Source organism: Daphnia pulicaria, chromosome 10, assembly GCF_021234035.1.
Source record: "Daphnia pulicaria isolate SC F1-1A chromosome 10, SC_F0-13Bv2, whole genome shotgun sequence".
NCBI lineage: Eukaryota > Metazoa > Arthropoda > Branchiopoda > Diplostraca > Daphniidae > Daphnia > Daphnia pulicaria.
Genome location: NC_060922.1, coordinates 4,382,641 through 4,405,785, shown reverse-complemented (window position 1 = coordinate 4,405,785; position 23,145 = coordinate 4,382,641). Strand labels below are relative to the sequence as shown.

Here is a 23,145-nt window from a genome sequence, read left to right as displayed (position 1 = left end):
GAATTTCCCAGTCATGAACTAAAGCTTTGTTTGTTTAGAGTGCTTTTACAAAGCTCGTGATTAAAGGGGAAAAAAACAGGTGAGGTTCCGTTAGTTTAATCGGATTCAGATCCGTGTTTTTAACGATGCATACTGGCGATGAATTCTGCAATAAACTAGAATTAACCAACCAGACTGAGGATTGCGTGCCAAAACAAGGCAAGATAGCACCTGTATAGCCTCTCGTGTTTGACCGAATACAATGCCGCTTGAAATATTATTCATTCATGGATTTTTTTTTATTTCAACGGTAGCGCTATTGCCGCTACAGCGCTAGAGGAAAAAGGAGAATGCCACGCCATCTAGTTGTAGAACTTCTAACGTGTGTCCAAGTTATCTAACGGTCGTTAGAAGAACTTTGTAAAGAAAGCTAGGTTTTATTCGGATCTATATTTTGCCAAAAAACAAACCGCAATTCAAGTGTTTCATAACACAGTCCGGAATCCCACAACTAAACTGAAAAACCCAACCTGCGTTTCCGAATAAAAATAAGTAATCTGATTCGCTCGACAGATTAAAAAATTCTTTGATGATTGAGATTTCAAATGATTGAGACTTTGATTACTGATACATTGATACTGATGACATGATTGAGACTTTGATTGCGATTTCACATGATTGAGATTTCAAATTAGAAAACACAAATTATGAGCGGTTAGCTAGGTATGAGCACAATGTTTGGGTGTTCTCTTCTAATTGTGCTCTTAGGTTACCTATATACTCCTTTGCTATTTCCAGCTCTTTCTTCATATTATCTAATTCGAGGTTACACGACTCCAAAGCAATTGTCTTTTGGTTTAATTGTGTTCTCATAAGGACTGCTTCATTGACGTAGGTATCCTGTTCATGAAAATGAATCAAGTCACCCAACTTACATTCTTGTGGGCTTTCAACACCAGCTCTTCTCAAGTCGTAGATCAAGCTTGCTATTTCATTTCTGTATTTCCAGGCTGCTGAAATGAAATCTATACCTACAACATATGCTGATTAGAATACATTTAATTTTTAATTCCATTTCATTTTACTGTTTGTTCTTACTAGGATTAGGCTGTGAACTACTGTACTCTGTAGCTGCAGTGCTGTTTTCAACAATGTCTGATGATGAAGCTGTGTCATCATTAAGTAAGGTGACATCAACATTTGATTCTTCATCTGGAAATCAAACAATTGGTTAATCAAAAGTAGTTAACATATATGTTATCAAAATGTAGCTACCATTGTAATTGTGTGAATGTTCGTTTGCATATTGAGTGTTTCTTGTTTTGTTAGTGACCAACAGATCCAAATTCTTTGATGGTATCTAATCAATATCGTTTGAATTGCAAAAGTGAGCTGGTTTACCTAGAATACATGATGTTAAATAAAAGTTCTCAGTGTTTTAATACAAAACTGAAGTTTACCTGATTGGAAGTGGTCAGAACAAACACAAGTCAGCCCAATAGGGACATTATCATAATTAGTTCCAACAACTTCTTTCCATGCAACAAGCCTCCTTTCCAACAGATCCTTATCAAACGGCACTAACTTTTTGATATTCGGGTTCGGAAAATTAAAAAAGCTACGGGAATTTCTACTCTTCTTTTTATAATCTGAAGAAATACCACAAATACAACACACTCTTGTCTTTCCCATTTCTCGTATGTTGTTCGAAATCGTGTAATCCAACATATGTCAGAAAACTTACGAAAAATGTGGTAGTCGCCTGCTACCGTTGAAAAGCCTAGCGAGCAACCACATCGGGCGAGCCAAATAAAAAGCGGCTGTTCACGGCACCCCTTCACACTACAACGCGCCGCAAGGGGGTCGGCTTGACCCATACCTTTGGATAGTAATAAGGTCTTAAAATAATGAAAATGAATGGCAATAGCATACATAGTATTTTTCTTTATTTTTTTTTATCTACTTGAGAACATGTTAATCGATACAAACAACAACGACACATCGTCACACGCCCGTTCTCGTGATCCATAAGATTTCATTTGTAATATATCATGACTAGCTTTTTTATTTTTTGGATTTCGACGTGCGTGTAATTAATTTTCTATGGTATCAAGTATAATAACGACTAATATGTATGTGACTTTCCCAGGGTCACTTGAATGACAGACAATTTTTCTCTTAGGCAACAAATCGGAATCAAATTTCATTCAAGTCACTCACGCAGATTCATTTTCAAATAACAAACGCGGGACAGCGATAAAAAAAAACACGTGATGACGACAGGCATATAAGAGAAAACGTCACGTATATATGCTCCATTCAATTGCCAGTGTTCGATATAAATCATATTTGAACCGAGAGATTGTTTGAGATGTGGTATGTGTTGTCTTGCTACTGCTGCTGGTGCGGGTATTGGGATCGTGGGATCGCGGTAACGGGAGATTTACGTATTCACCGAACGCTACGGCTCGAAATTGCGTTGGGGCTATTCGGTACCTGAGGAGTGTATCAATGGAAATGTGACCTGAGTTGTGTGTATTATGCTATATACTATAGACATCCCGGGTGTGGATGGATACAGCGGATGAATCGGTTGAATTGCAAGCGGATCCGTGAGGCGGCCAGAGTATATATTTTATACGGGGATCGTGGAAGTCTTGCATCACCGCGGCCAAGACCATCCGAAAATCAAAGTCCAGTCATACGTTCAGCTGCTTGGGAATAAAAAAAATTTCCTCCAAAAGAAAAATAACCAAAAATAAAAATCACCGAAACTGAGGAAGGTCATAATAAAATGCCAAAGAGAATCAATTCGATATTATTTCTATTGCTGTTTCATATCAGAAAAAAACGGTAAAAAACGGGCGAAAAGAAATCAACAATTTTTTTTTGTTTGTTTAATAGAGATTGAAATAGTAAGTCTATTGCTGACAATACACGCCGCCATTTGTTTTTTTGCTCGTTTTGGCACCTCGATGCTATCCATCTCGGACGATGATGATTTCGAAAAACCGAATACAATTTTGGACAACATCAGTCTGAACACAATTTAAAACAACAAAAAAAAAATGTTGCGGGACAAATGATAAGAGAAGGAAAAGCGCACGAACAAAAAATTACACAGACAGTCAACCAAAAATCGTTGTGTGAAATCCAAATTTAGACATAATATATACTGTTGTAGTGTATAATATAAAAGAGATAACTGGTGAATGAAGAGATGAAACACAAAAAAACCAAAGGGTCGCTGTGCAATAAAATCGCTAATTAATTCGAGAAAAGATGAGAGACGGAAAAAAAGGAGAAACAGAATCCTGAAACTATATGATAACCCATATGGGCTTTTGAGGTAGTAAAAAAACGAGCCCTCGGCGGTAATTAAACATTAAACACAACAAAAGAGAGAGGATGAGACACCAACAACAACAACAACAAATAAACCGAATTCGATAACAAACGAAGCAGCGCGCATCAAACGAACGGCAATTTCTCTCTCCTTAGACTTTTGTGTCGTGTGTGTAATTAACGAGCGTGGCATGGGGGGATTATTCGAATCAGCATTTGCTTTCTTTTGGCGTGTAAGTGTGTGTGTGTGTGTGTGTGTGTGTGTTTGGTTTTTTCCTATTTTTTTGTTCTTTCTCTTTTTCCCAGGACAAATGTATAAAATGATTTGCCCTTTTACACGGTTTGACTACAGCAACGGTCAGGTGCGCAGATCTCTTCTCATTAAGAATTCATCAAAGGTGAACGTGTTGGCACGAAGAGAAGAAATAGGCAAGGAGGAGCTCGGGAATATAGAAATTAAAATTCCAAAAGGGACGAAAAAAAAAGGAAAAAGAAAAAAAAAGGGGTCACCGAACATCAGAATTTAATTTAAACACACACGCACACACTTATCCATTTTCATGTGAGATAATGAAGAAGAAGAAAAAATAAACACACACATAAAATTGTTCAGAGAACAGAAAAAAAAGGACAGCAAGAACATGGCGAGCACATACTGGGCTATAAAGTGTTATGAGAAATTACACAGAAACAGAGAAATATGTCGACATCGAAAATGAAATTAACACACGCGCATCGTTCAGTATTGCTTTTTTGCTGGTTAATTTTTTCGACATGTTTCCACGAGAGACTCTTATTCAAATTGGACACAGCACACACAGCACACGCACACACACACAGAGAGAAGAACAAATACATCGAGAAACGCTTCATCATCATTTCTTCTTGAATTGTCACCTTTCGTTCACATTCCAAAAGAAGAGAGCTATATTCTTTTATAATACGACAACGTCAACACATGTTTTATTATTTTTTGTTTCTATACGCTGCGCGTTATTATTGTACCTTTTGATGTTTAAACTGTTATTTTACTTGGCTATAGCCGAAAAAGGAATTTCGGCTGTTGTTTGTTTGACGGATTTTTTGAAACAGATGGGGGTTGGAACGGAGCGGATTTAAAGATATTGTGTGTGTGTTGCTATGGGAAATGTAGATGGGGCGGATATGTGATCAAATTGGGTCAATTTGTTTGTTGTGTAAGATAATCGATCACATTTTCGGCGTGGAAAGTTGCAAACATATAAGGCCATTCGCTCACGTATATCTGTGTTAAACTGCTTTTTTTGTGAAATAAGGATCTAATCTCTATTTGTACAACATCTTCGTTCAGATCGCTGGATTCACATTTTTGTTTTTAATTTTGTTTTTCTGTGTAAATTATTTTCCCGTTGTTTTCGTTCATTTTGGCACATTGCGCACGTTTCGGAAAATGACATCAAAATGAATAGTGGCCCTCACATTTTGTCTTCCCCTTTCTTCCTCCCAACAAATAAGCTCGTCAATCAATATTTTGTTTTGTGTCTATACATGTATGTAATCATTAATAATTATTAGCTCCCAATGGAAGGAAAAAAAAACATTCGTGTTTTTCTTTCCCGAACAACAAAATGTTGAATGTATAACCGATAACAATAAATCACCGGGTTCACAAACACAGAAGGATACCCATTTACTCTGCAGCTGCATGCATACTCGGCTCCTCATCATCAACACGAAATTATTAACATTTTCGAGATGTTTCTATCTCACAAAAAAGAAAAATATTAAATAAATTTTCTCTCTCAAAAACTTGGAAGAAGGAAAAAAAAGTTTTGCTGGCTTATTTTCTTTTGAAATTGTGACCGGATTTTTGTAATTGGATTGTTGTTTTCCCCTCTGCTTTGTTCTGCAATTGATTCAGGTATTATTATTATTATTATGATTTTTCTGCGAGGTAAAAAGGTGCGGAACTAGTAGTGAATATAATTAAAGGAGGGATTTCAAAGAGCTTTGAGGAAGGTCTGTTCTGCTGCTGATACTGAGGTATTTCATTTGGAAGGTTAGTTCTTATAGTTTTTAAAATTTTTAAAACTTAAACCGTTCTGTATGTGATATTGTGTGTGTGTGTTGTGTGTTGGGGGGGGGGGGGGTAGAGAGAGGTGGTGGGTATAGATTCAATCGTCGGCCGTCGTCTTGGGACTGCGCTTGACACAGGTTTCAATCACATTTGCTGCCGATTCCGGACGGTCACCGTGTTGATTGCCTTCAGAAGACTGCGGGCGATTGTTGTTGTTGGGAGCGCCGGAAGCGTTGTTCTGGGCGGCTGCGGCCGCAGCAGCTACGGCGGCCATGTTGGAAGAATGCTCAGCAATGAGCTGGAGGTAAGTGTCGAGCAGAGCGCTTCCGGTTGATCCTCCGCCGTTGCCACCGCCGCCGGAAGCATTGTGATTACTGCCAGGCGAATTGGCCTGTTGCTGCTGCTGCTGTTGTTGTTGCATGGCCGCCTGCATGTTCGTCTCCAACCAGTGTTTACCCATTTTGGTTGACAATCCCAAACGGTTGACTAATCCAGCTGCGGCAGGACCATAAGGAGAGATGGTGGCCATTCCTCCGCCTGATCCGCCCGATCCGCCCTTTTCGTGGTGATGATGGCGGTGGTGGTGGTGGTGATCCCGGCCGCCATCGCCACGAAGCCTCTGCTGTGCCAAACTCAAATCTTCCGGATCCTGTTCCAGCGGGATCAACTGCAGCGGATTGTTGCGGTGGGACTGCAGTCCTCCAATCGTCACCTGCGAGAGCCGGAATTAAAAATTGTTATTCTCAACTGAATGTGACTCAATCAACCATTTTAATAACTCACCTGAGGAGGGATTGTGCCGGGAGGTAAAGAGCCGGAATGGGGGCTCTTAAAGTCCAATCGGAGATCAGCTGTCCGTCCGCGTGGATTACCGCTGGTGGGCGAGGCGCGAGCTGCCAATTCCGCCGGAGAAACTGCACAGCAAAAAAACATCGAATGTGTGACGTGAGTAACGGCCGTGTCAGACAGACTTTGTGTGTCGTATTTTTTTTTTGGCTCTCTTACACTTACCTTTGACGCCGGCCTTGGCCAGCAGGCAGGAAGCCAAAACAGGATCGAACGGGGCGGGCATGGGGACGACGGGCAGGTCCTTGGTGCTGATGCCTCGGTGCTGTCGCGACATGTGCGAGTGCAGCGAATTACGCGACTTGGCCACCGTCCCGCACAGGACGCAGCGATACCCTGGACAAACCGTGTGCTTGTCCTCCAAATGCGTCCGCAGGGTGTGGGCCGACCGGTAAATTTTGCCTGCAATTCATTGACGCGCGGACATTGTCAAAAAATGTGTCCAGCCGGTCATGGCAGCGCAAACAGATTTGTAATACGTTACCGCATTGAGGACACGGGCGAGGATCGGTCGCCCGGATGCGCATCAGATCCAGGGAACGGCGGGTGGCCTGGGCCAGATCATTGTTGTTGTTGTTGTTGTTGTGGCTGTCGTGCTGGTGACGTCCGTGGCCGTGGTGGGAGCCGCCTCCTCCGCCGCCGCCGCCGTTGGGTCCGGCCATGGATCCTGGCGGGAAAAGTGAATGGAGACTCTGCAGGTTGAGCAGCGGGTGGTGGTGGGCGCCGTAGCCGGAAGGCGGCACCATCATCTCGGATCCGTGATGGTGCAGCGATGAGGATCGGTGATGGTGCGGATGATCGCCCATGCCGGACGACGGGTAAACGTTGTCCTCCGTGTTGGACAGGTCGCCGACGTCCGTCCGGTCTCGATCGGAAGCGTCCGTGTCGTTGTCGCTGTCACTGGCGTCGTCGTCCTCGACATGATGGGCTCCCGCCCCGTGACCGCCTCCGTGTCCCGATCGGGAGCTCGTCTCCGATTGGTTGCCGCTTCTCCTGGCCGCCAACAGATGGGCCATCAAACTCTGCGACGACCGGCCTTCCAGCGCTTGACTCAGCAGAGACTCGCGGTGGACGTCCAGCAGCATCTGCTCCCTCTGCTGTTGCTGTTGCTGTTGCTGCTGTTGTTGTTGTTGTTGCTTCTCCTCCATCGTGACTTTCACGTGGTGGAGGTGATGATCGTCTTCCAAGTCGTCGTCCAAGTCGTTCATGTGCTCCTCATCTTCGTCGTCGTCCTCATTTGTTCGTCGCCGCCGCCCGTTTTCCGTCACCACAACCAGGCCGGCAGCAGCCCCGTCAGTCCTCGCTCCCGATCCTTCGTCCGCTTTGGCTGCCACCAGAGTGGCCGTCACGGCCGCCACGGTGGCAGCAGCAGACGCGGGATGGCCCATGGCTGTCGTCGTCGTCGTCGCCCCAGTCCCAGCCAAAATCGGTGAGGTTGACCGCGATCTGACCCGTTTTCTCGGCGGGTTCGTGACCAATCCGACCAGCGGGCGCCGTTCCGCCGACGACTCCCGAGACGACGGCGTCTCGTTCGAATAATCCGACACCTGGTGATTGACGAAGAGGCAGGGAAATAAAAATAAAATAAAATCCAACAAAAAAAAAAAACGTTAGGAAATGAGGTTTGTTTTCGTTTCTTTTTACGACTTTCTCTTCGACGGAAAAAAAAAATCCAAATCTTTCAACACGTTTAATAGGCAACAATAAAAGGAAATTCCCAATGTACACCAGAAAAAAAAAAAAAAATCCTTGACGTTGCGCGTACACACACCGGTGTGAGCTGCATCGAGGGACTTGATATAAAAATTTCAGTTTCAGCTGGTTTTATTGGTTTTTTCTTATAAATTTCCCCAAATGACTCGACACATAAAAAGGAAAAATTTGTATGTGGGTCACATGACGCAATGGCATCATAATGCGGCAGCATACCATCAGGTGACAATTTCTTTTTATTTTAAGAAGAAGAAGAAGAAACTTACTCGTTTGCTGTTGGGGTAATGTTTGGATGGGACGTCGGCTAGTCCCTTGACCTGGAGCATCCGGGCCGTGTGAAGGACCGACGGGAGCTGCTCGTTGGAGACGCTCACCTCGCCGTTGTACATGAAGCGCAGCAGGGCCTCCATGTCGCGGTACTTGACGTCGCGCAGGATCACGATCGGATGCTGACACGGATTCGCCTTTTATGAAAATGAAAAAGGAAATGGCATTGATTATTTCATTCGGCGAAAGGTCAGAGGCCTAGCGAGTGCGGCTCTGAGATCTTGGCATCGCGACAGGGTTGAACCAATCATATCGTTCCAACAAGAAGCAGCAGAAGGAGAAGAAGAAGAAGCTGACGTTGTAAATTATGAAGGAAAGCGTTTGAATAGGAAACTTTGCCGCCTTTGAGATTAGACAGAAGAGGAGGAGGGAAAAAAAAAATCCAGGAGGAGAGATTTTCACTGAGTTCTCGACGGGGTTAGGCTCACACAGAGAGAGCGATAGATTCTCCTGAGCTGAGAGATAACTGATGTTACACGACGGCGTCACGGCACGAAGAAGAGCGGAAGCCCCATCCCAGAATAGACCAGCAACGAGGATCTCTATCCCATTTATGCCCTTTTTTTCGTCAGCGATGGACGTAAAAGGAGAAACGCTCCCACTCTTACATAACGGCCGGGGTCTCCAAATCGGATAGACACGCAATAATTCCCACGTCGGAGCGGACACATAATCGATCGTGTCAAAGTCTTTTTTTCTTTTTGGGTGGGTGGGGTTTTTTTAACAATAAGCGGAATGTGATGGAGAGCTGCTGCTGGTTTTTTTTTGGGTTGTTTACCTTGAGGAGGTGTCTGAAATAAGGGCTGCAAGCGGAGAGCACCATCTTGTGAGCGGTGAACGATTTACCGTCGCAGGCCAACGTGACGTCGACAAAGTCTTCGACGTCGCGCAAATGGCGGAACGAGGAAAGAATCGACGACTGGAAGTCGTGCCACCTCAAACTGTACAACTGCTGTTGTTGCTGCTGTTGTTGTTGTTGTTGTTGCTGCTGCTGCTGCTGCAGTTGGTGGTGCTGAGGATGGAGCGGCTTCTGTTTGGGCAATTGTTGTTGCGGCTCGCGACGCGAGTCGATTATCGCGTCGTCTCCCACGTCGGCGTCCATATCTCTGTCGTCGTCGTCATCTTCGTCGTAGTCTTCCTCTTCGTCCTCGTCGTTTTCCTCGTCGTCCTCGCTGTTGTCGCGACGGTTGGTCCGCTGAGAACGCCGGCCCGTCGAGAGCCGATGCTGGGCTGTCCGCTGCTGGCGGTGCCGGCGACGCTGGGCCGCCGTGTCGGCCGCCACTCGGCGTCGCTTATTGACGGAATGCTGCTGCTGCTGCTGCTGTTGCGCGTTGGCCAACAAATTGGCGGATTCATCTGGTGATCCGCTTCCGCTGGGCGACGGATGCTCTCGGATGCATGACTCTTCCACGACGCTGGTCGGCATCGACATTGAAGACGAAAGCAGTGCCATGGCTCCGACCATCTGCCCAAACGAACAAGTGAAAGAAAACACCGACGGGTTTTTTTTATTTTATCGGGAAAGAATTTCAATCGCTGGACCGACGGATAAAGCAAATAGGATCAATCCAAATTAAGAAAACACGAAAAGAAATCTAAAAATAATTTAAAAATAGACAAGACAAGACAAAAAAAAAAGTAAAGGTTGTCGGGACAACACTCACCACGAACACCTAGTCATTCAAAACGGGTCTCCAAAATGTTTGTTGGTTGCTTTTGGTTTATTTTCGTTCGTCTCGGCCGTCCGATTGGAAAATCCAATCAAGAAATCAAATCCTGATGATGTGAGCGCGCCGAGTCCAAGAAAAAAAGTAAAATAAGAAGAAAAAGAAAACGAACATTAAATTCCACTTTTTGGTCACGCCGTTGGCACAGCCACAAAATCATCAAACTGCGTATGTGCTGCGCAAGTTACACAGAATTTTTTCAGACAGAGAGCAAATGGTGTCGTCGCGCAATACAAGAGAGAAAGAAAAATAAAAATATCAAAAAAAAGATCCCGGGTAATTCGCAAACGGCATCACGTCACGAGTCTTACGACGGAAATTCCAGTCTGTTCCGGTTGATCCGGTGAGAGAGAGAGAGAGAAAAAAAGGAAAAATTTTTGAGGGGGGTTTTTGTTTCTTTCGTCTACGCTGACGCAATTCGAACCGGCCTGAAAGGAAGAAAAATGTGTGCGCAATAGCCTCACATGAGTTATATAGGGTGTCTACGATAAGTTTGGTTATTTTTTCAGTGGGCGCGCGAGCAATCCGATGGAATAATGAGACGTTGTACGGCAGGCTTTTATCACGACGTTTGAGGCTTGGCTGGGTGTTTGACTGGGGCGGAGAGAGAGAGAGAGAGAGAAATCGACGACAGTGAACAAACACTAGACGTTTTCTAGAAAAGAATCAAGAGCGCAGCAGCAGCAAAAAGGAGACGACGACGCGACTGGCGGCTGGGTTATAGACTATCGCAGGAAAGCTTAATTGGTTCGATTGTTTTATGTATGTACAGCCTTCTTCTTTTCGTTGGCAAAGCGTCTTTTATGTACACACACTTTCCCCCCCCCCCTCTTCTCCTTCTTTTTCTTCTATTCTTTTTTAGCGAGCAGCAAACTACAATGAGAACAAGTCAAAGAGACGGCCACTCCCAATCGATGAGTTTGGGGGATCGTCGCTCAGATTGTTCCTTCCTCTCCTCATCACTTCCCCTTTTATAACAGCGGTCACAAACAAAAGAAGAAGCAAGAAGAAGAAGAAGAAGAAGGAGAAGAAGAAGACGGAGGAAAAGATGTAACACAAACACACAATAGCGCACATGTATATATACACCGCAGTAGTCTAGTAGTCTAGTACCAAGAAAAGAGACACACACACACGCTCACATGAAAGGGAAAATATCGAGAGCACAGAGAGCACAGAATAAGAAGCGAAAATAATAATGGGCCTTTGCCACAACTGCACACAGCCACCAAAACTATACCGGCCAAAAAAGAGTCGAGTGGGTTTTTTTCTTTTCTACCTCAAGATTCGTCCCTTGTTTGCGACGAGTGCCGTACAAATTTCAAAAGAGTTTTTCTTCTTCTTCTTCTTTGTCAAGTCTGAAAATTCGAATTAAAAGAAGAGGTGAGAGAGTCGAGAAGAGAGAGAGACACTGCGCGCTAATAAATCGCGGGCTAAAGGCCAAAGCCAAGTGACTATCTGACCTGGAATGCCACGTGCCCAACCCGTTTTCTTGTCCGCTCCTTCGGGAAAAAGAAAAAGTTTCACTTTGCTCTCCGCGCGCGCTCTCGATGAATTAAAATACAAAAAATCAGAAGAAAAAAAAACCTTCACAGAAATTTTGTATTTGGTGCCCCCCGCCCTACTACTGCGTTGATATACCGTACGGACTCGATTCTATTGCGTCGTCGAACAAGGGGGGGGGGGGGACCTCAACTCGTCTAGTCTTGTGTGAGTGACTTTGGCGGACGAAAAAGGCAACAACGACGACAACTGTACCGCCACTAGAGGAGAGACGCAAAAATCGGGAGCAACACGCAACGGACGAAAACAGAAAACAAGGACCGGTTGGTTGTTGGGTCCGGGTCTCTCTTATTCTTTTTCAGGGTTTTTTTTCTTCTTCTTCTTCTTCGCTCTATGTGAACTGTCTGCACTCCAACGTGAATGTTTCGCAACTGACTGCTCTTTCTTCATACAATCGGGTGAAAAATGTGTTTTTTCCTAGTTGTTGCCATCAGCGAATAGAAGAAGAGAGCGATTCAAAATCGCACCGATGATGCTGGCGGGCCCCACGGGCCCGTCTGTACCCAGAAACAACAATCACCTGGGACTATTTCACGTCCGTCGCCCCTTTTTTGCCTCACTATAAAAAATGTTGATTACATAAAACAATTAACTGACCAGAAAAAACAAATCGAATTTAGGCGGGCGGGTCCGGGAAAATGTTTGTGACACCACAACCAAATTTTTAGCATAAAAATGGACACCCGGATCTTTTTTCTTTTTTTGACAACAGTTAAGCGTTAAGCCGTTACGAACGATCGAATGTGACTCTTTGGGTTTTCCTCCTCCATCTTACTATAAACAAAAAGTATTAAATTTTATTCATAAAGGAAAGAAAGAAAGAAATAGTCGTAATCTAGGAATATTTGAGGCGGGAGCAGACATTCGCCAATCAGGGCCATTGCATTTGTTTGTCAACGAATCAAGTTTGACGCCAATCGACGAGCGTCCAAAATTGACCGTGGGCCGGTTCGCTCAACGACTGACGGTCACCACCCACCGTGAGACAGCCCCCGCTTGAAACCACCCCCAAACGGAAAAAAACCTCCTACGGAGACCATTCATCAAGGTAGACACTTTGGACAGTTAAGAGGCGAGCTAGAGACTTAACTAGAGTCTTAAGTAGACGTTTAAGAAACTGGCCAACAGATACTGGATCCGACCAGACACACAACACACAAGCAAACAGATAAAAACAAGAAGAAACAAGAAGAAAACAAAAAACAAAAAGGTAAATCAAATCAGCAACAACACACGTACGTTACGGCGGATAATTCGGCAGGATCGCCGCGGTGGTGGTGGGTCCGAAATCGTTTCTGTGCGGTTTGGGTTTTCCGCGCTTGTTTTTCAAATGTCGATTGAACACACGACGTTACACGATCAAATCAAAAAGGAGAAAATCGGAAGATGGATGTAACACTGGGCACCGATTCCGTGACTACCAGACACTCTCCAACACACACCCCACTGCTTTGCTCAAGCGGACGGAAATTTATCAAATAAATGTTTGCGTTTGTTTGTTTGTTTGTTTGTTTGTTTTCCGGGGGTGGTAGAAAACAAAATAAAAGGAGAGCGAGAAAAAATAGTTATTTCGCTCGTGTGAATAAACAGCACCGACGACACATCCACGAGATGATCCACTCTGCACTCTCACATGTGTGAAATAATAAAACCAAAAAAAAAAAAAAGGGACGGAACGGCGACGGACCGAACCGTTTTGGAAGGCGGAAAAATAAAAAGAGAGAGACGGACACACGACGGACCGACCGACGAGAATACACAACACGACGGTAGCGTAGTCGAGACTGGTGTGGGCCTAGCGACCCAGTCTGGGCCTAAGTATATCCCACACACTCTACTAGTGAGAGAGACTAAGGAGAGACTGAGAGAGACCCACCCACCCTATGGGATGCCAGTTTTTCGTGTTCTGCTTGATGGTATACAAGTCTAGTAGAGAAGGCGAACGAGAATGAGAGAAGGAGAAAAAGAAGGCTGGGCCGCTTTTTAAAAAAAGATGTGGGGAGGTGGTAGTGATGGTGGGAGGCAGTTGGGATGGGGCGGAGAGTTTAGCTCTTGTGTGCGTCTATACTGCGGCCGTACCGAGTTATGTGGCACAGCAAAGCACACACAAGAGCAAGCAGCAGCAGCAGCAAGCAGCAGCTCCTTTGGCTGCTTTGCTTTTCCCTTTTTTTCTTCTTTCCTTCTTCTTCTAGTCTTTGGCTTGTTGGAGAGTAAAGTGTGTGTACACACAAGGGGGCACCACCGCCCGGCGCACACACACACAAACCATCCCATTACACGTCCACAAACACATTTGCAGGCAAGGTTATATGTGCGTGCGTGTGTGTATGTGTGTGTGTGTCTGGCAAGTTATTCTCTTAATAAGCTGAGAGAGAGCTAAACAGCGGGATCGTCGACAAATGGCCGATGGGGCGTCTTTGATTTCTCTGGCGTATTTTATGATTTCATTTAGCATTTGGCGCGGCCATTGAATTGCAGAAAACAAGAAAAATAAGGCGCAGAAGAGAATCTAGACAATCGCCGCTATTTTTTGTTTCGATAAGATTGAACGGCCCGTGGTCATCGGCTGCGATGCGCATAAGAGATGAGACGAGAGAGAGAGTCTCAAATATCTTGCACCGCTATTTATAAGAAAGAAGTGCCACATCGAGTCGTTTGTTTGGGGGCTGTGCTGGAGAGCGCCCATTTGCCAGGCAGACGGTTATATAATAGCCGTAGAGAGACGCCCCAGCAAATAGAAGAAGAACTTTGATTGCTGCTGCGCTGGCTGGCTGGGCTGGCTGGCTGGGACTATGTGTGTCTCCCTTTTTTCTTTTTTTTCTCGGTCGTAATTACCATCAGATTGGCCCGTGTCTGCTTACTTTAGCTCTTTTTCTCTCTCTTTCATTTTATCCCGGTGATTTGCAGGAGAGAGAAGGGGGAAGGGAGAAACACCCCGTGAAAATAAGGAAAAAAGTAAAATAAAAAGGGGTCGATCGCCCGAGAGGTTTGCGCTTGCCTCTTTGGAACGGCCCAGGGATTTTTAATTAGCGCAGCTCCGGCTATACGGGGAAAAAAAAAGAGGGGGGAGAAAGAGCAGAGCAGCGCCTATATCTTGCCAGTAAACAAAAAAATAAATAAATAAAAGAATAAGAAGAAGAAGAAGAGTTTGTGTGTGTGTGCTGTAATCCGAGCCTGTATAGCCAATAGTCGGACCGTTCATCAGCTACTACATTGTCTTTTCTCCTTGCCTTTTAGACCCGAAAAATCATCTAAACATCCAAAGTGGATCGTCGCGTACCCCATCACGTCTCTCCTTCAAGCGCCTCAATATACACACAACACAGACAAGAGAAAAAAGCAGAAAGAGACAACTAATCGCTGGATATATCTACACGCCATTTAGTCTCAGACAAGTGTGTGTGTGTGTGCGACGATCTAAATTCCTTCAATTTTCGCTTCATTCTCTCTCGGCAATTCTGTTTTTTTTTTTTTTTTTTTTTTTTGGCTGAATCGCTTCATTGTCAAATTCTCAACGTAAATAAAAAAATAAAAAATCTTTTGTCGTCACTGTGTGTTACTGTGTTTGATTTATCAATGGACTCGGCTGCTGGATCTGTGAATTATGCATCAAGGTCCAAGTACACAGGGGATATGAGTATACACTCCCTCCTCCGGTCAGAGGGGGACGATGTGTGTGTTTCCTTGTCGCTACTGTGTAATAATAACAATAAGAAAGAACAGGATGTTTTTGACTCGGTCGGGAGCTGTTTCGAGATTCGAATCTCTCGGCCACAGCAGCAGCAGCAGCAGCAGCAGCAGCAGCGGCAGCAGGCGGCAGCGCCCACAAATCACGGCAGACAATGGCGTGAAAACGGGACGGCGGGGGCGGGTACTCTTGCACACAAATTCTCTCAACTTCTTCTTCTTTCGTGTTTCGTGTGTGCGGTGCCGTGGTGGTGGTGACTGTGTGTACAGCGTTCAATTCTATTTTCTGGGCCTGATGGTGCTGTGCTGTAGCACTTGAAACGGATCAGATTCTTCTGGTTTGACATGGGCAAACAAGAAAGACAAGGGCCCATGAAAAATCCAATATACTCGCATACAATACCCGCCAACGGCTGCTGACTCCTCCTCTCTCTCTCTCTCTCTCTCTTTGCCTGTACTATAGATGGATGAGCCTGGTACATAACAAATCACGTCATCGGCTTCTTCTTCTTCTTCTTCACAATAAATGCTTGACGGACAAGCGGATATGCTTGCCCCCCTTTTTTTCCGTCTCTCCTCGGACAGTTGACAAAGATTTGCACGTACCGAGTTTCTTGAACCCTTATTCAACTGTGCCAGCATCAGCATCTTCTTCTTCTTGCGCGGCTTCTCTTTTTTCTTCCCCCCCAAAAAACCAGGGTTATATACAATTGACCAGATTTTTTTACAACTAGACGTGCAATAAGGAACCCGCCGAATTTTCGGCGGGGTTTGGTTTTTCAAAAAAAAAAATAAGAAAATTTTATTTTATGACCTTTTTGCGTAAAAATGACCAGTTTTTTCGCCAGCCTAGGTGTACACCTTTTTATTTTTTTGTTCAACCCCTTTCGGCGTTTAATAGGCTCGGCTCTTCCCCCCCCCCTTTTTTTTCTTCTTCTCTTATTGCGTGTGTGTTGCTATAAACCCCGACACAAAAAAAAAGTTTAAGAAGAAACTTGTTTTTTTTTTCTTTGGTCTTATGTTGCGGGTCGCGCTCCAGCCGACACTTTTACAGCTTTTGGCGTTGCGTTTTCATGGGCGTCTGGACCGAATAAATCGACCTCTCTATGCGCGCTGGCCACTCTCTAGTGCCGCCGGCCGTCCGAGTTTTGTTCCTTGCGCAACCGAAAGAAAACAACAGACAAGTGTCGCTCTGGCCGTGCATAGATCTATAAATGCTGCTGCTGCTGCTGTACTACTATGTATATAAATAAATATTCACTATCTACTATGTGTGTGTGTGCGTATAGCAGTTATAGCAGGTTGTGTGTAGCAGCATCCCCTTTTACGGCCGGCAGACTTGACAATCTATCCATCGCGTTATAAGACGAGAGCAGAAACCCCTTTTAGTTATACCTAAAAGAAACAACCAGGAACTTGTGCCGGTTCGTCCAAACTTTTTTTTCTTCTTCTTTTTCTTTTTTCTTTTGAGATTTTATAATGCCATTTTCTTTTTTTATTAAAATTTAAAATAAAAAAAGAAGCTGAAGAAAAAGAGAAGAGACTACACACTTTTTTATACAGAGAAGATTCGTGACTTGGTGCCATTCTAATCACTTTAGATTACCCAAACAGTTGCCTTTTTCTTTATCTTTTTTCTTTCTCTCTACGCAACTATTTCTTTCTTCTTTTTCTTCTTTTTAGTTTGAAGAGAAAAATAGAAATTTCTTGGAGGTGTGGATGATTCCTCCCCCGGGATTTGCCCACACATAGTTGCGTGCAATTCATTTTCCGATAGGAGAAAAACAAACGGCACACGACACACACACACACAGCACCGGGCCTTTTGTAACATTGGACAACATTTTTTCGCAACGGCCATAGGTATGTTGTCATGTTGTACGTTACACACAATCGAAAGAAAAGGAGAGAGAAAATAAAAAATAAAAAGCCCATTCCTGGGTTGAGTTTGTGTTTTACCTTTTTCGATGAGTTGTTCTTATCTGCGTGTGTGCTGTTTATTTTGGCCGACCAGTTGATGCCGGACTGGACAGGTGAGAGACGAGAGAGTGAGAGGGACAGTCGAGCGGGACGGACCGCACGACCAACGACAATAACAACAACAACAACAACAACAACAACCTTCTTCCTTCCTTCTCTTCTTTTTTGGGTTGGGGAGCGGTTCAGAGGGTCAACAGCCGCTGACACCGGCACGAGCACTTGCGGTTTTCTGTGTGTCGTTGTTGTATGTGTAAGACGCCGAATTGCGCGCCGGTCGGTACAAAAAGACAAGAACGTGCAAGGGGGGCCACGAACTTTTGTGGGTTTTTGTTGTGTGTGTGTGTTGCATTGGCCGCCCCGGAACGAACGATGCACAAAAGCGTGTTGATAACAGTTCCTCTTTCTTGTTTGTCTCTTGTCCTCCTCCAGAAAGGGAAAAAATGACAAGATCACAGACACACAACAACCAGGGAGAGCGAGAGAGAGAGAGAGACGCTATCAGCAGTTGGATCCTCCACGCCACCAGTCAGTTCCCCCCTCACCGGCAGCCAAAGAGTTTTGACTTGTTTCCCGCACCGAAAAAAAGTTTTTTTGTTTTTCCTTTTTCCTTCTTTTTTAAATCAAAGCCCCGAAATCTTGCGAGCCCAAAAACTTAAAAAGAAGAAGAGGAAATGATGATGATGACAGGACCCAACCAGCAATAGCAGCAGCAATAGCAGCAGCAATAGCAGCAGCAGTGGCAAAACGGCAACCAAAACAAGAACAAGTTGGGAGAGAAGAGAAGAAGAAGGTGAGAGACAGACACAAAAAAAGGTGCGAAGTGAGAGGGCGTCGCCGGGCGAGTGGCGGGACAAAAACGACGTCGCACGCTGATATATAGTATACACACACACACACACACTGCTTCTGTCTATATAGTGTATACGCCGGTGGGGGGTGGTGTATATAAATGTCTGTATATGGACGAAAAGGGTGGAAAAAAGGAGGAACCAACCCGTTCCGTGAAGAATTATCAAAGATGCTGAAGAAGTGGGGGGTGGGCTGGGGGACATGCCAGTTTTTTTTGGGTGAGAGAGAGAGAAAAGAAAATGACTTGCGTAGATCGTGCGGCTCTCTTTTTCTCCATCCTTCCTCCCTCCCACTCGTCGTCGCTGTTTTTTGGTGGGGGCCCGCAATGAGAAAACGGGTGGGGCGGTGGGGCGGTGGGAGGGGGGCAATGCAAATAATACATAACAATTCCTCCGCTTAGATTCTTCTTCGGCGCTGTGTGTTATTTCATGTCGCACTTGGCTCTCTCTGGCATCTCTGGCAAAGTGAATTTCATTCCAATCATCGGCCTGCTGATATTGCTGATGGAAAAAAGAGAGAGATGGATTGCCCGGCAGGGGTGAAAAAAAGTTCATCATCAATTACAGTACAGGACGTTCATCATTGGCTTTGAGCTCATTGCCCTTTGCCTTCATTACTCCGTTACCTTCTTCTTCTACTTGTAACGACGTCGCAACTCTTTTTTTTTTTCTCTCTTCCGGCTCTTATTAATTTCCGTTGAAATATTCATATCGACTCCCATCGGCAGAGCACACGACGCGATGATAGAAATCCCTAGCAGAACCGAGCGACGACATTTTCTCTCCTTTTTTTTATTTTCTTCTTCTTCATCATTGAAAATAAAAAGGGAAAAAGAAGAAGAAGAAGTGAGGGTTAGGAGAGAGCAGCAGAGCCAGAAGGAGGGAATAAGGAAAATTAAAAAAAGAAATAGTCAACTGAGGCGGAAAGGAGGCCTTGAGTAATTAAGGATTTCAATTAGCTTTACCCATCCTATCCCAACCCACCCTCCTACCCCACCCTGCAACTGAACAAGGCCCAGCACGGGAGCAATCCCGTTTTTTTCCCCTCCTCCTCCTCCCATCTTCAAACATCAGCCACGGTACGGTACGCACCGATCTCAATCCGATCACAGTCTCCAAGCGCAATCACATTTTTTTTCTCCTCCCTTCGTCTTCTTCTTCTTCTTCTTCTACTCTTATAAATCAAATAGAAACTGTGGAGAATAAATCCCGAATGTGAAAAATTAATGAATCCCTACCTTACAGACTGTATAGTGAATACCCCGCACCCGATGGAGAAAAAAGAAAAAGAAATAAAAACATATAAAACATTGCCGAACATACAGGTTGGATGAGAACCTTTTAAGGATTATTTATACACACACAAACGCGGAGGAGGAGGTGCATGGAGAAGAAAGTATTTAGCGTGTGTGTGTGTGTGTGTGTGCTATCTACCATTTGATTTGAAGAACCGGTGCTCGCTGCTGCTCTGTGTGCATGTGTAGTTAGTGAAGAGAAGTAGAAAAGACGGGGGGATCATGTAATTGAACTTTAAATTTGTAATGAATTGCGGAGAGAGAGAGAGAGAGAGGGACGGATGGGAGCGCTCGGTCCTTCTAATATTCCACAGGCAAATGAAAAACAATCGAAAAATTGCAGTTTTACAGTCTGAGACAAGTTGTTTGTGTGTCTTGTCTAGTGAACTGGGGGTCGGGGGAGTAGGAGAAGGAAATATTTGAAATCAGTCGAGCGGCAAATGATAATAACCGTCGAGCAATAAGGGACGTTGATTGATTCCACGTTGATCTCGTTTTGATTTTTACATGAAACTAGACGTATACAGAATAAGAACGCGGTGCCGTGGGTGGGCGTCTTTTTGCCTCGATTACAATTTAAAATAAGGTTAGAATCCCGCATCTATGTGCTGTTTGTTGGCCATCAGGTCGACGAGGGATTTGTCAACCTGGGGGAAATTATATGTGGAATCCCATCACGTCCTTAATTCTCACTTGTCTACCTTACCCCCCACCTCTCCACCGTCTTAAAATCCCGAAGCGACATGATGGCGGACATTTTAAATACATCCACCGGAAAGAAGAAGACCAAGCAGGTATACATCTTATTTATTTTTATTTTTTTCTAATTCCGGTTTGTCTGCCGACGACACACTCCCACAGCTCTGGATGGGAGTGAAAGGAGGTTTCTGTTCTTCCCCCCCCCCCCCCACCGCCCAATAAAACCCGATAGAGCCACTGGTAGTATAGACGGGCGGGAGCAGCGATGTCATTAGCCCGATTGACCGTGAATGATCGGATTGAACGACGACGGGGGGGATATCATACGGCGGGAAGCCAAAAATAAGACGACGACGACCTATGATACAGAAAGAGGAAACAGACACAACAAACTATTTATAGGTGGCCAAAGCTGATTAACGTCTCGCGCGCCATCCTTGACAAAAATCCAATAAAAATGTAGCGACGTCGGAAATAATAAAATTCTCACGGGTTGCGCTAAATTTAAAAATAAAGAAAGAAGAAAAAAGAAAACGCCACGTTTAATTGATAAATGAACGTTTCCAATCGACGAATAAATTATCAAGTTTCTGACAGAATCATTTGGCAAAAGGAGGGAGGGGTGGGGAAGAGTGGTGTGTTACTGTGCGCGTGTAAGTGAAGGCTGCCGAGCGAGAGTGTGAAGACAAGAGTTGACTTTAAGCGTATCCGCGCCTATATAACATTTTTTAATAAATACCCAAAATCGATAGATTTCCTGTGAAACATTTCTCTCACACTTTGTGTGTGTGTGTTCAATGCGCCTTCTTCATCTTTCTTTTCGTTCCCTCTTTAATTTTTTTTTCCACCCATTTATTCCCACCCACCTCCACCCCACCCCACACCCATCCTCTATACTCTCTTTGAGTGGGTCGGCCGGGAGACTCATTAACACGGCTGAAGCAAAGAAAAAAAAAAAAGAGAAAAATAAAAAATAAAAATGTAAAATGAAAAGAAAAAAAAAAAGTAGAGACGATTTTTACTAAGTCGATCAATAATCAAGCAAGGCCTGCGCGCCTTAAGCCCCAAAAGTAAAAGAAGAAAAAAAAAAGTTTTTTTCCACCAAATAAAAAAGGAGAGAGACATTTGATAAGTGCGCTCCGCCCATAGTTTTGCGCTGTCATATAATAAAAAAGTCGGGTGGAAAAAAGAAGAAGCAGAGATCCAGCAGAAAAAGCTAAGAGGGTGGATGAAAACATGGGCAAGGTACAACACACACACACACTCATATAGAGGCCTGGGTACTGATAAGAAAGAGAAGGAGAGCCTGGATTACTTTTTTTTTCTCTCGGCCGGAAGAAGAGAGTGGGGGGAAAGGGGGGTTAGATGTGCTGGATCAGCTGATAGGCCTATACATAGTATGTGGTGTGTTCAAAGCACACACACATACTCGTTCTTTTGTCTTCGGACACATACAAAAGAGAGAGACGGGCAAAGGAGCGCTTGCGCCGGACCGAGTTGTACTCTGTACACTGTACTCCGGTTGCGCATGGGGGAGAGATCCATCCAGCTAAAAAGAAGATCAATACTGCTGCTGCTACCGTGGAAAAAAAGAAAAGAAGAGGCTTCGCTAGAGTCCCGTAGTAGCGACGATGGACTTTTCCTAGCCGGAGAAACCTACTGCCGATAGTCCCGCGCGACGCCCAAAGAGCTCCGACTCTCTGCTAAGTCCTTACCCCTGCTGGGTTTTTTTTTTCCACCACATCCTTCACGTCGTTCCAACGTTCAATCGTGTTTTCTTTGTTTTGAATTTTCCCAACTGGGAAACTCGAATGAAAAAGTGTCGGACGTCAAGCTGGACGTCGTCTCCATTTGGCCTTGTGTGATTGACCAGTTGCTTCCCGTTATTTCTACCAATAGCGGACTGGATAGGAACTGTCCCTGCCCGGCTTGGATCCCAACAGGACGTGCCCAAAGTTCATCAGGTGGACGGGGTTTTGTTGTTTTGTAGGTTTTGATTCGCCCATCATCCGAAATCGAAGGGCCCTGGCAAAAGGAGCGGAAAAATTCGACGGGGCGGCGATTGTGAGAGACGGTGGAAGTAACAAGGTGCTGCTGGGCGATCGACAAAAGCTGGACCGGATCCAGCTCGTCTCCTACCCTAAAGGGGGCTACAGGTGTGAGCGCCATGTTGGTTGAGTCCTGCTGCAGCACAATCAACGGCTGGCGTGCAACAACTCTCTCGCCACTGGCTGGACACTTTTCTTCCCTTTGCCATTTCTGACTTATTTTGAAACGAAACAAACTCGGCATTTTGTGTTCGAGCCGAACAAAATGATCGCCGCTTGATTGATCTTGTCCGTTATTAATAGTGTGTAGTTTCCAGTCGTAGTTTGTAGCCAGAAAAAGTAAAATTAAATTCACAATCTCTCAAAAAAGTTGAATTGATTTGAAACCAAAATTTGTCGTTGGTGAATAAAAAGGTGAAACAAGTGCCAGTGGGTGTGTGGTGGGGAGGGCGGCCATTTTTGTTTCCTTCCTCTTGGACTAAATATCCGATTCGGTGCGGAAGGAAAAGAAAAGAAAATAATTCCGCTAATTAAAAGAGAAAAAGGTTACGATTGTCGTGTTGGTGGTGTGAGAGTTTCCGGTGTCGTAATGAACCGCCGTTCGTTGTTCATAACCGACCATTCGCATCATCCGCATCATCATGACCGTCTGCTGGGCTGCTCGGCGGCCGCCGCTGCCGCTGACTACAAGAATCCGCACCTTCTGCTCCACAACCCGGAAGACAGCCACAACGGCGAGGAAGACGATCATGCGGCGGCCGGGCTGGGCGAGGAAATGGCACCGCTGCACAAGCAGCAGAGCACCGACAACCAGACCGACTCGGAGCAGACGATGACCTCTCACCTGTCCCTCCCTCACTTCGCCCTCCATCGCCAGGTATGATAATAATATACAAATAGACAAAACACAAAATGAGGGGAAAAAAGAAGAAGAGGATCGATGCCTTGGCACAGATAACCAATTTACATTTTTTTTCTTTTTTGAAAGAAAAACAAAAAAAGAAAATGGACGATGGATGGATCATTATCTGA

At 44.8% G+C, this 23,145-nt stretch overlaps 2 protein-coding genes and 1 long non-coding RNA gene across 10 annotated transcripts in view; 1 reads left to right on the top strand and 2 right to left on the bottom strand.

Moving 5' to 3' along the window:
• Window positions 1-401: 401 nt before the first annotated feature.
• LOC124315011 lies at window positions 402-1,829 on the bottom strand. The gene is made up of 4 exons (XR_006911468.1): window positions 1,440-1,829; window positions 1,255-1,380; window positions 1,078-1,191; window positions 402-1,010 (listed from the first exon to the last, which is right to left on the bottom strand). It is a non-coding gene; the product is annotated as an uncharacterized LOC124315011 (long non-coding RNA).
• Window positions 1,830-3,830: 2,001 nt separating this feature from the next.
• LOC124313863 (protein abrupt-like) lies at window positions 3,831-18,248 on the bottom strand. 8 transcript variants are annotated; one of them, XM_046778679.1, is made up of 8 exons: window positions 17,203-18,248; window positions 9,931-10,042; window positions 9,045-9,731; window positions 8,206-8,403; window positions 6,711-7,773; window positions 6,392-6,628; window positions 6,164-6,294; window positions 3,831-6,092 (listed from the first exon to the last, which is right to left on the bottom strand). In XM_046778679.1, exons 3-8 carry the CDS (start codon window positions 9,729-9,731, stop codon window positions 5,478-5,480), a joined length of 2,931 nt encoding a protein of 976 aa, XP_046634635.1. In that variant the 5' UTR covers window positions 9,931-10,042; window positions 17,203-18,248; the 3' UTR covers window positions 3,831-5,477. The 8 variants fall into 8 exon arrangements, with proteins under 8 accessions (XP_046634635.1, XP_046634629.1, XP_046634633.1 ...); XM_046778673.1 differs by lacking the exon at window positions 17,203-18,248 and adding an exon at window positions 12,796-13,650; XM_046778677.1 differs by lacking the exon at window positions 17,203-18,248 and adding an exon at window positions 12,154-12,305.
• A 167-nt stretch (window positions 18,249-18,415) lies between these two features.
• LOC124313864 (voltage-dependent L-type calcium channel subunit beta-1-like) overlaps window positions 18,416-23,145 on the top strand; it is a 57,916-nt gene continuing 53,186 nt past the window's right edge. The window contains exons 1-2 of the mRNA XM_046778687.1: window positions 18,416-20,160; window positions 21,965-22,990. Of these exons, the coding sequence (XP_046634643.1) occupies window positions 22,703-22,990 (288 nt within the window). The 5' untranslated portion in view covers window positions 18,416-20,160; window positions 21,965-22,702. The remainder of the gene's footprint in view (window positions 20,161-21,964; window positions 22,991-23,145) is intronic.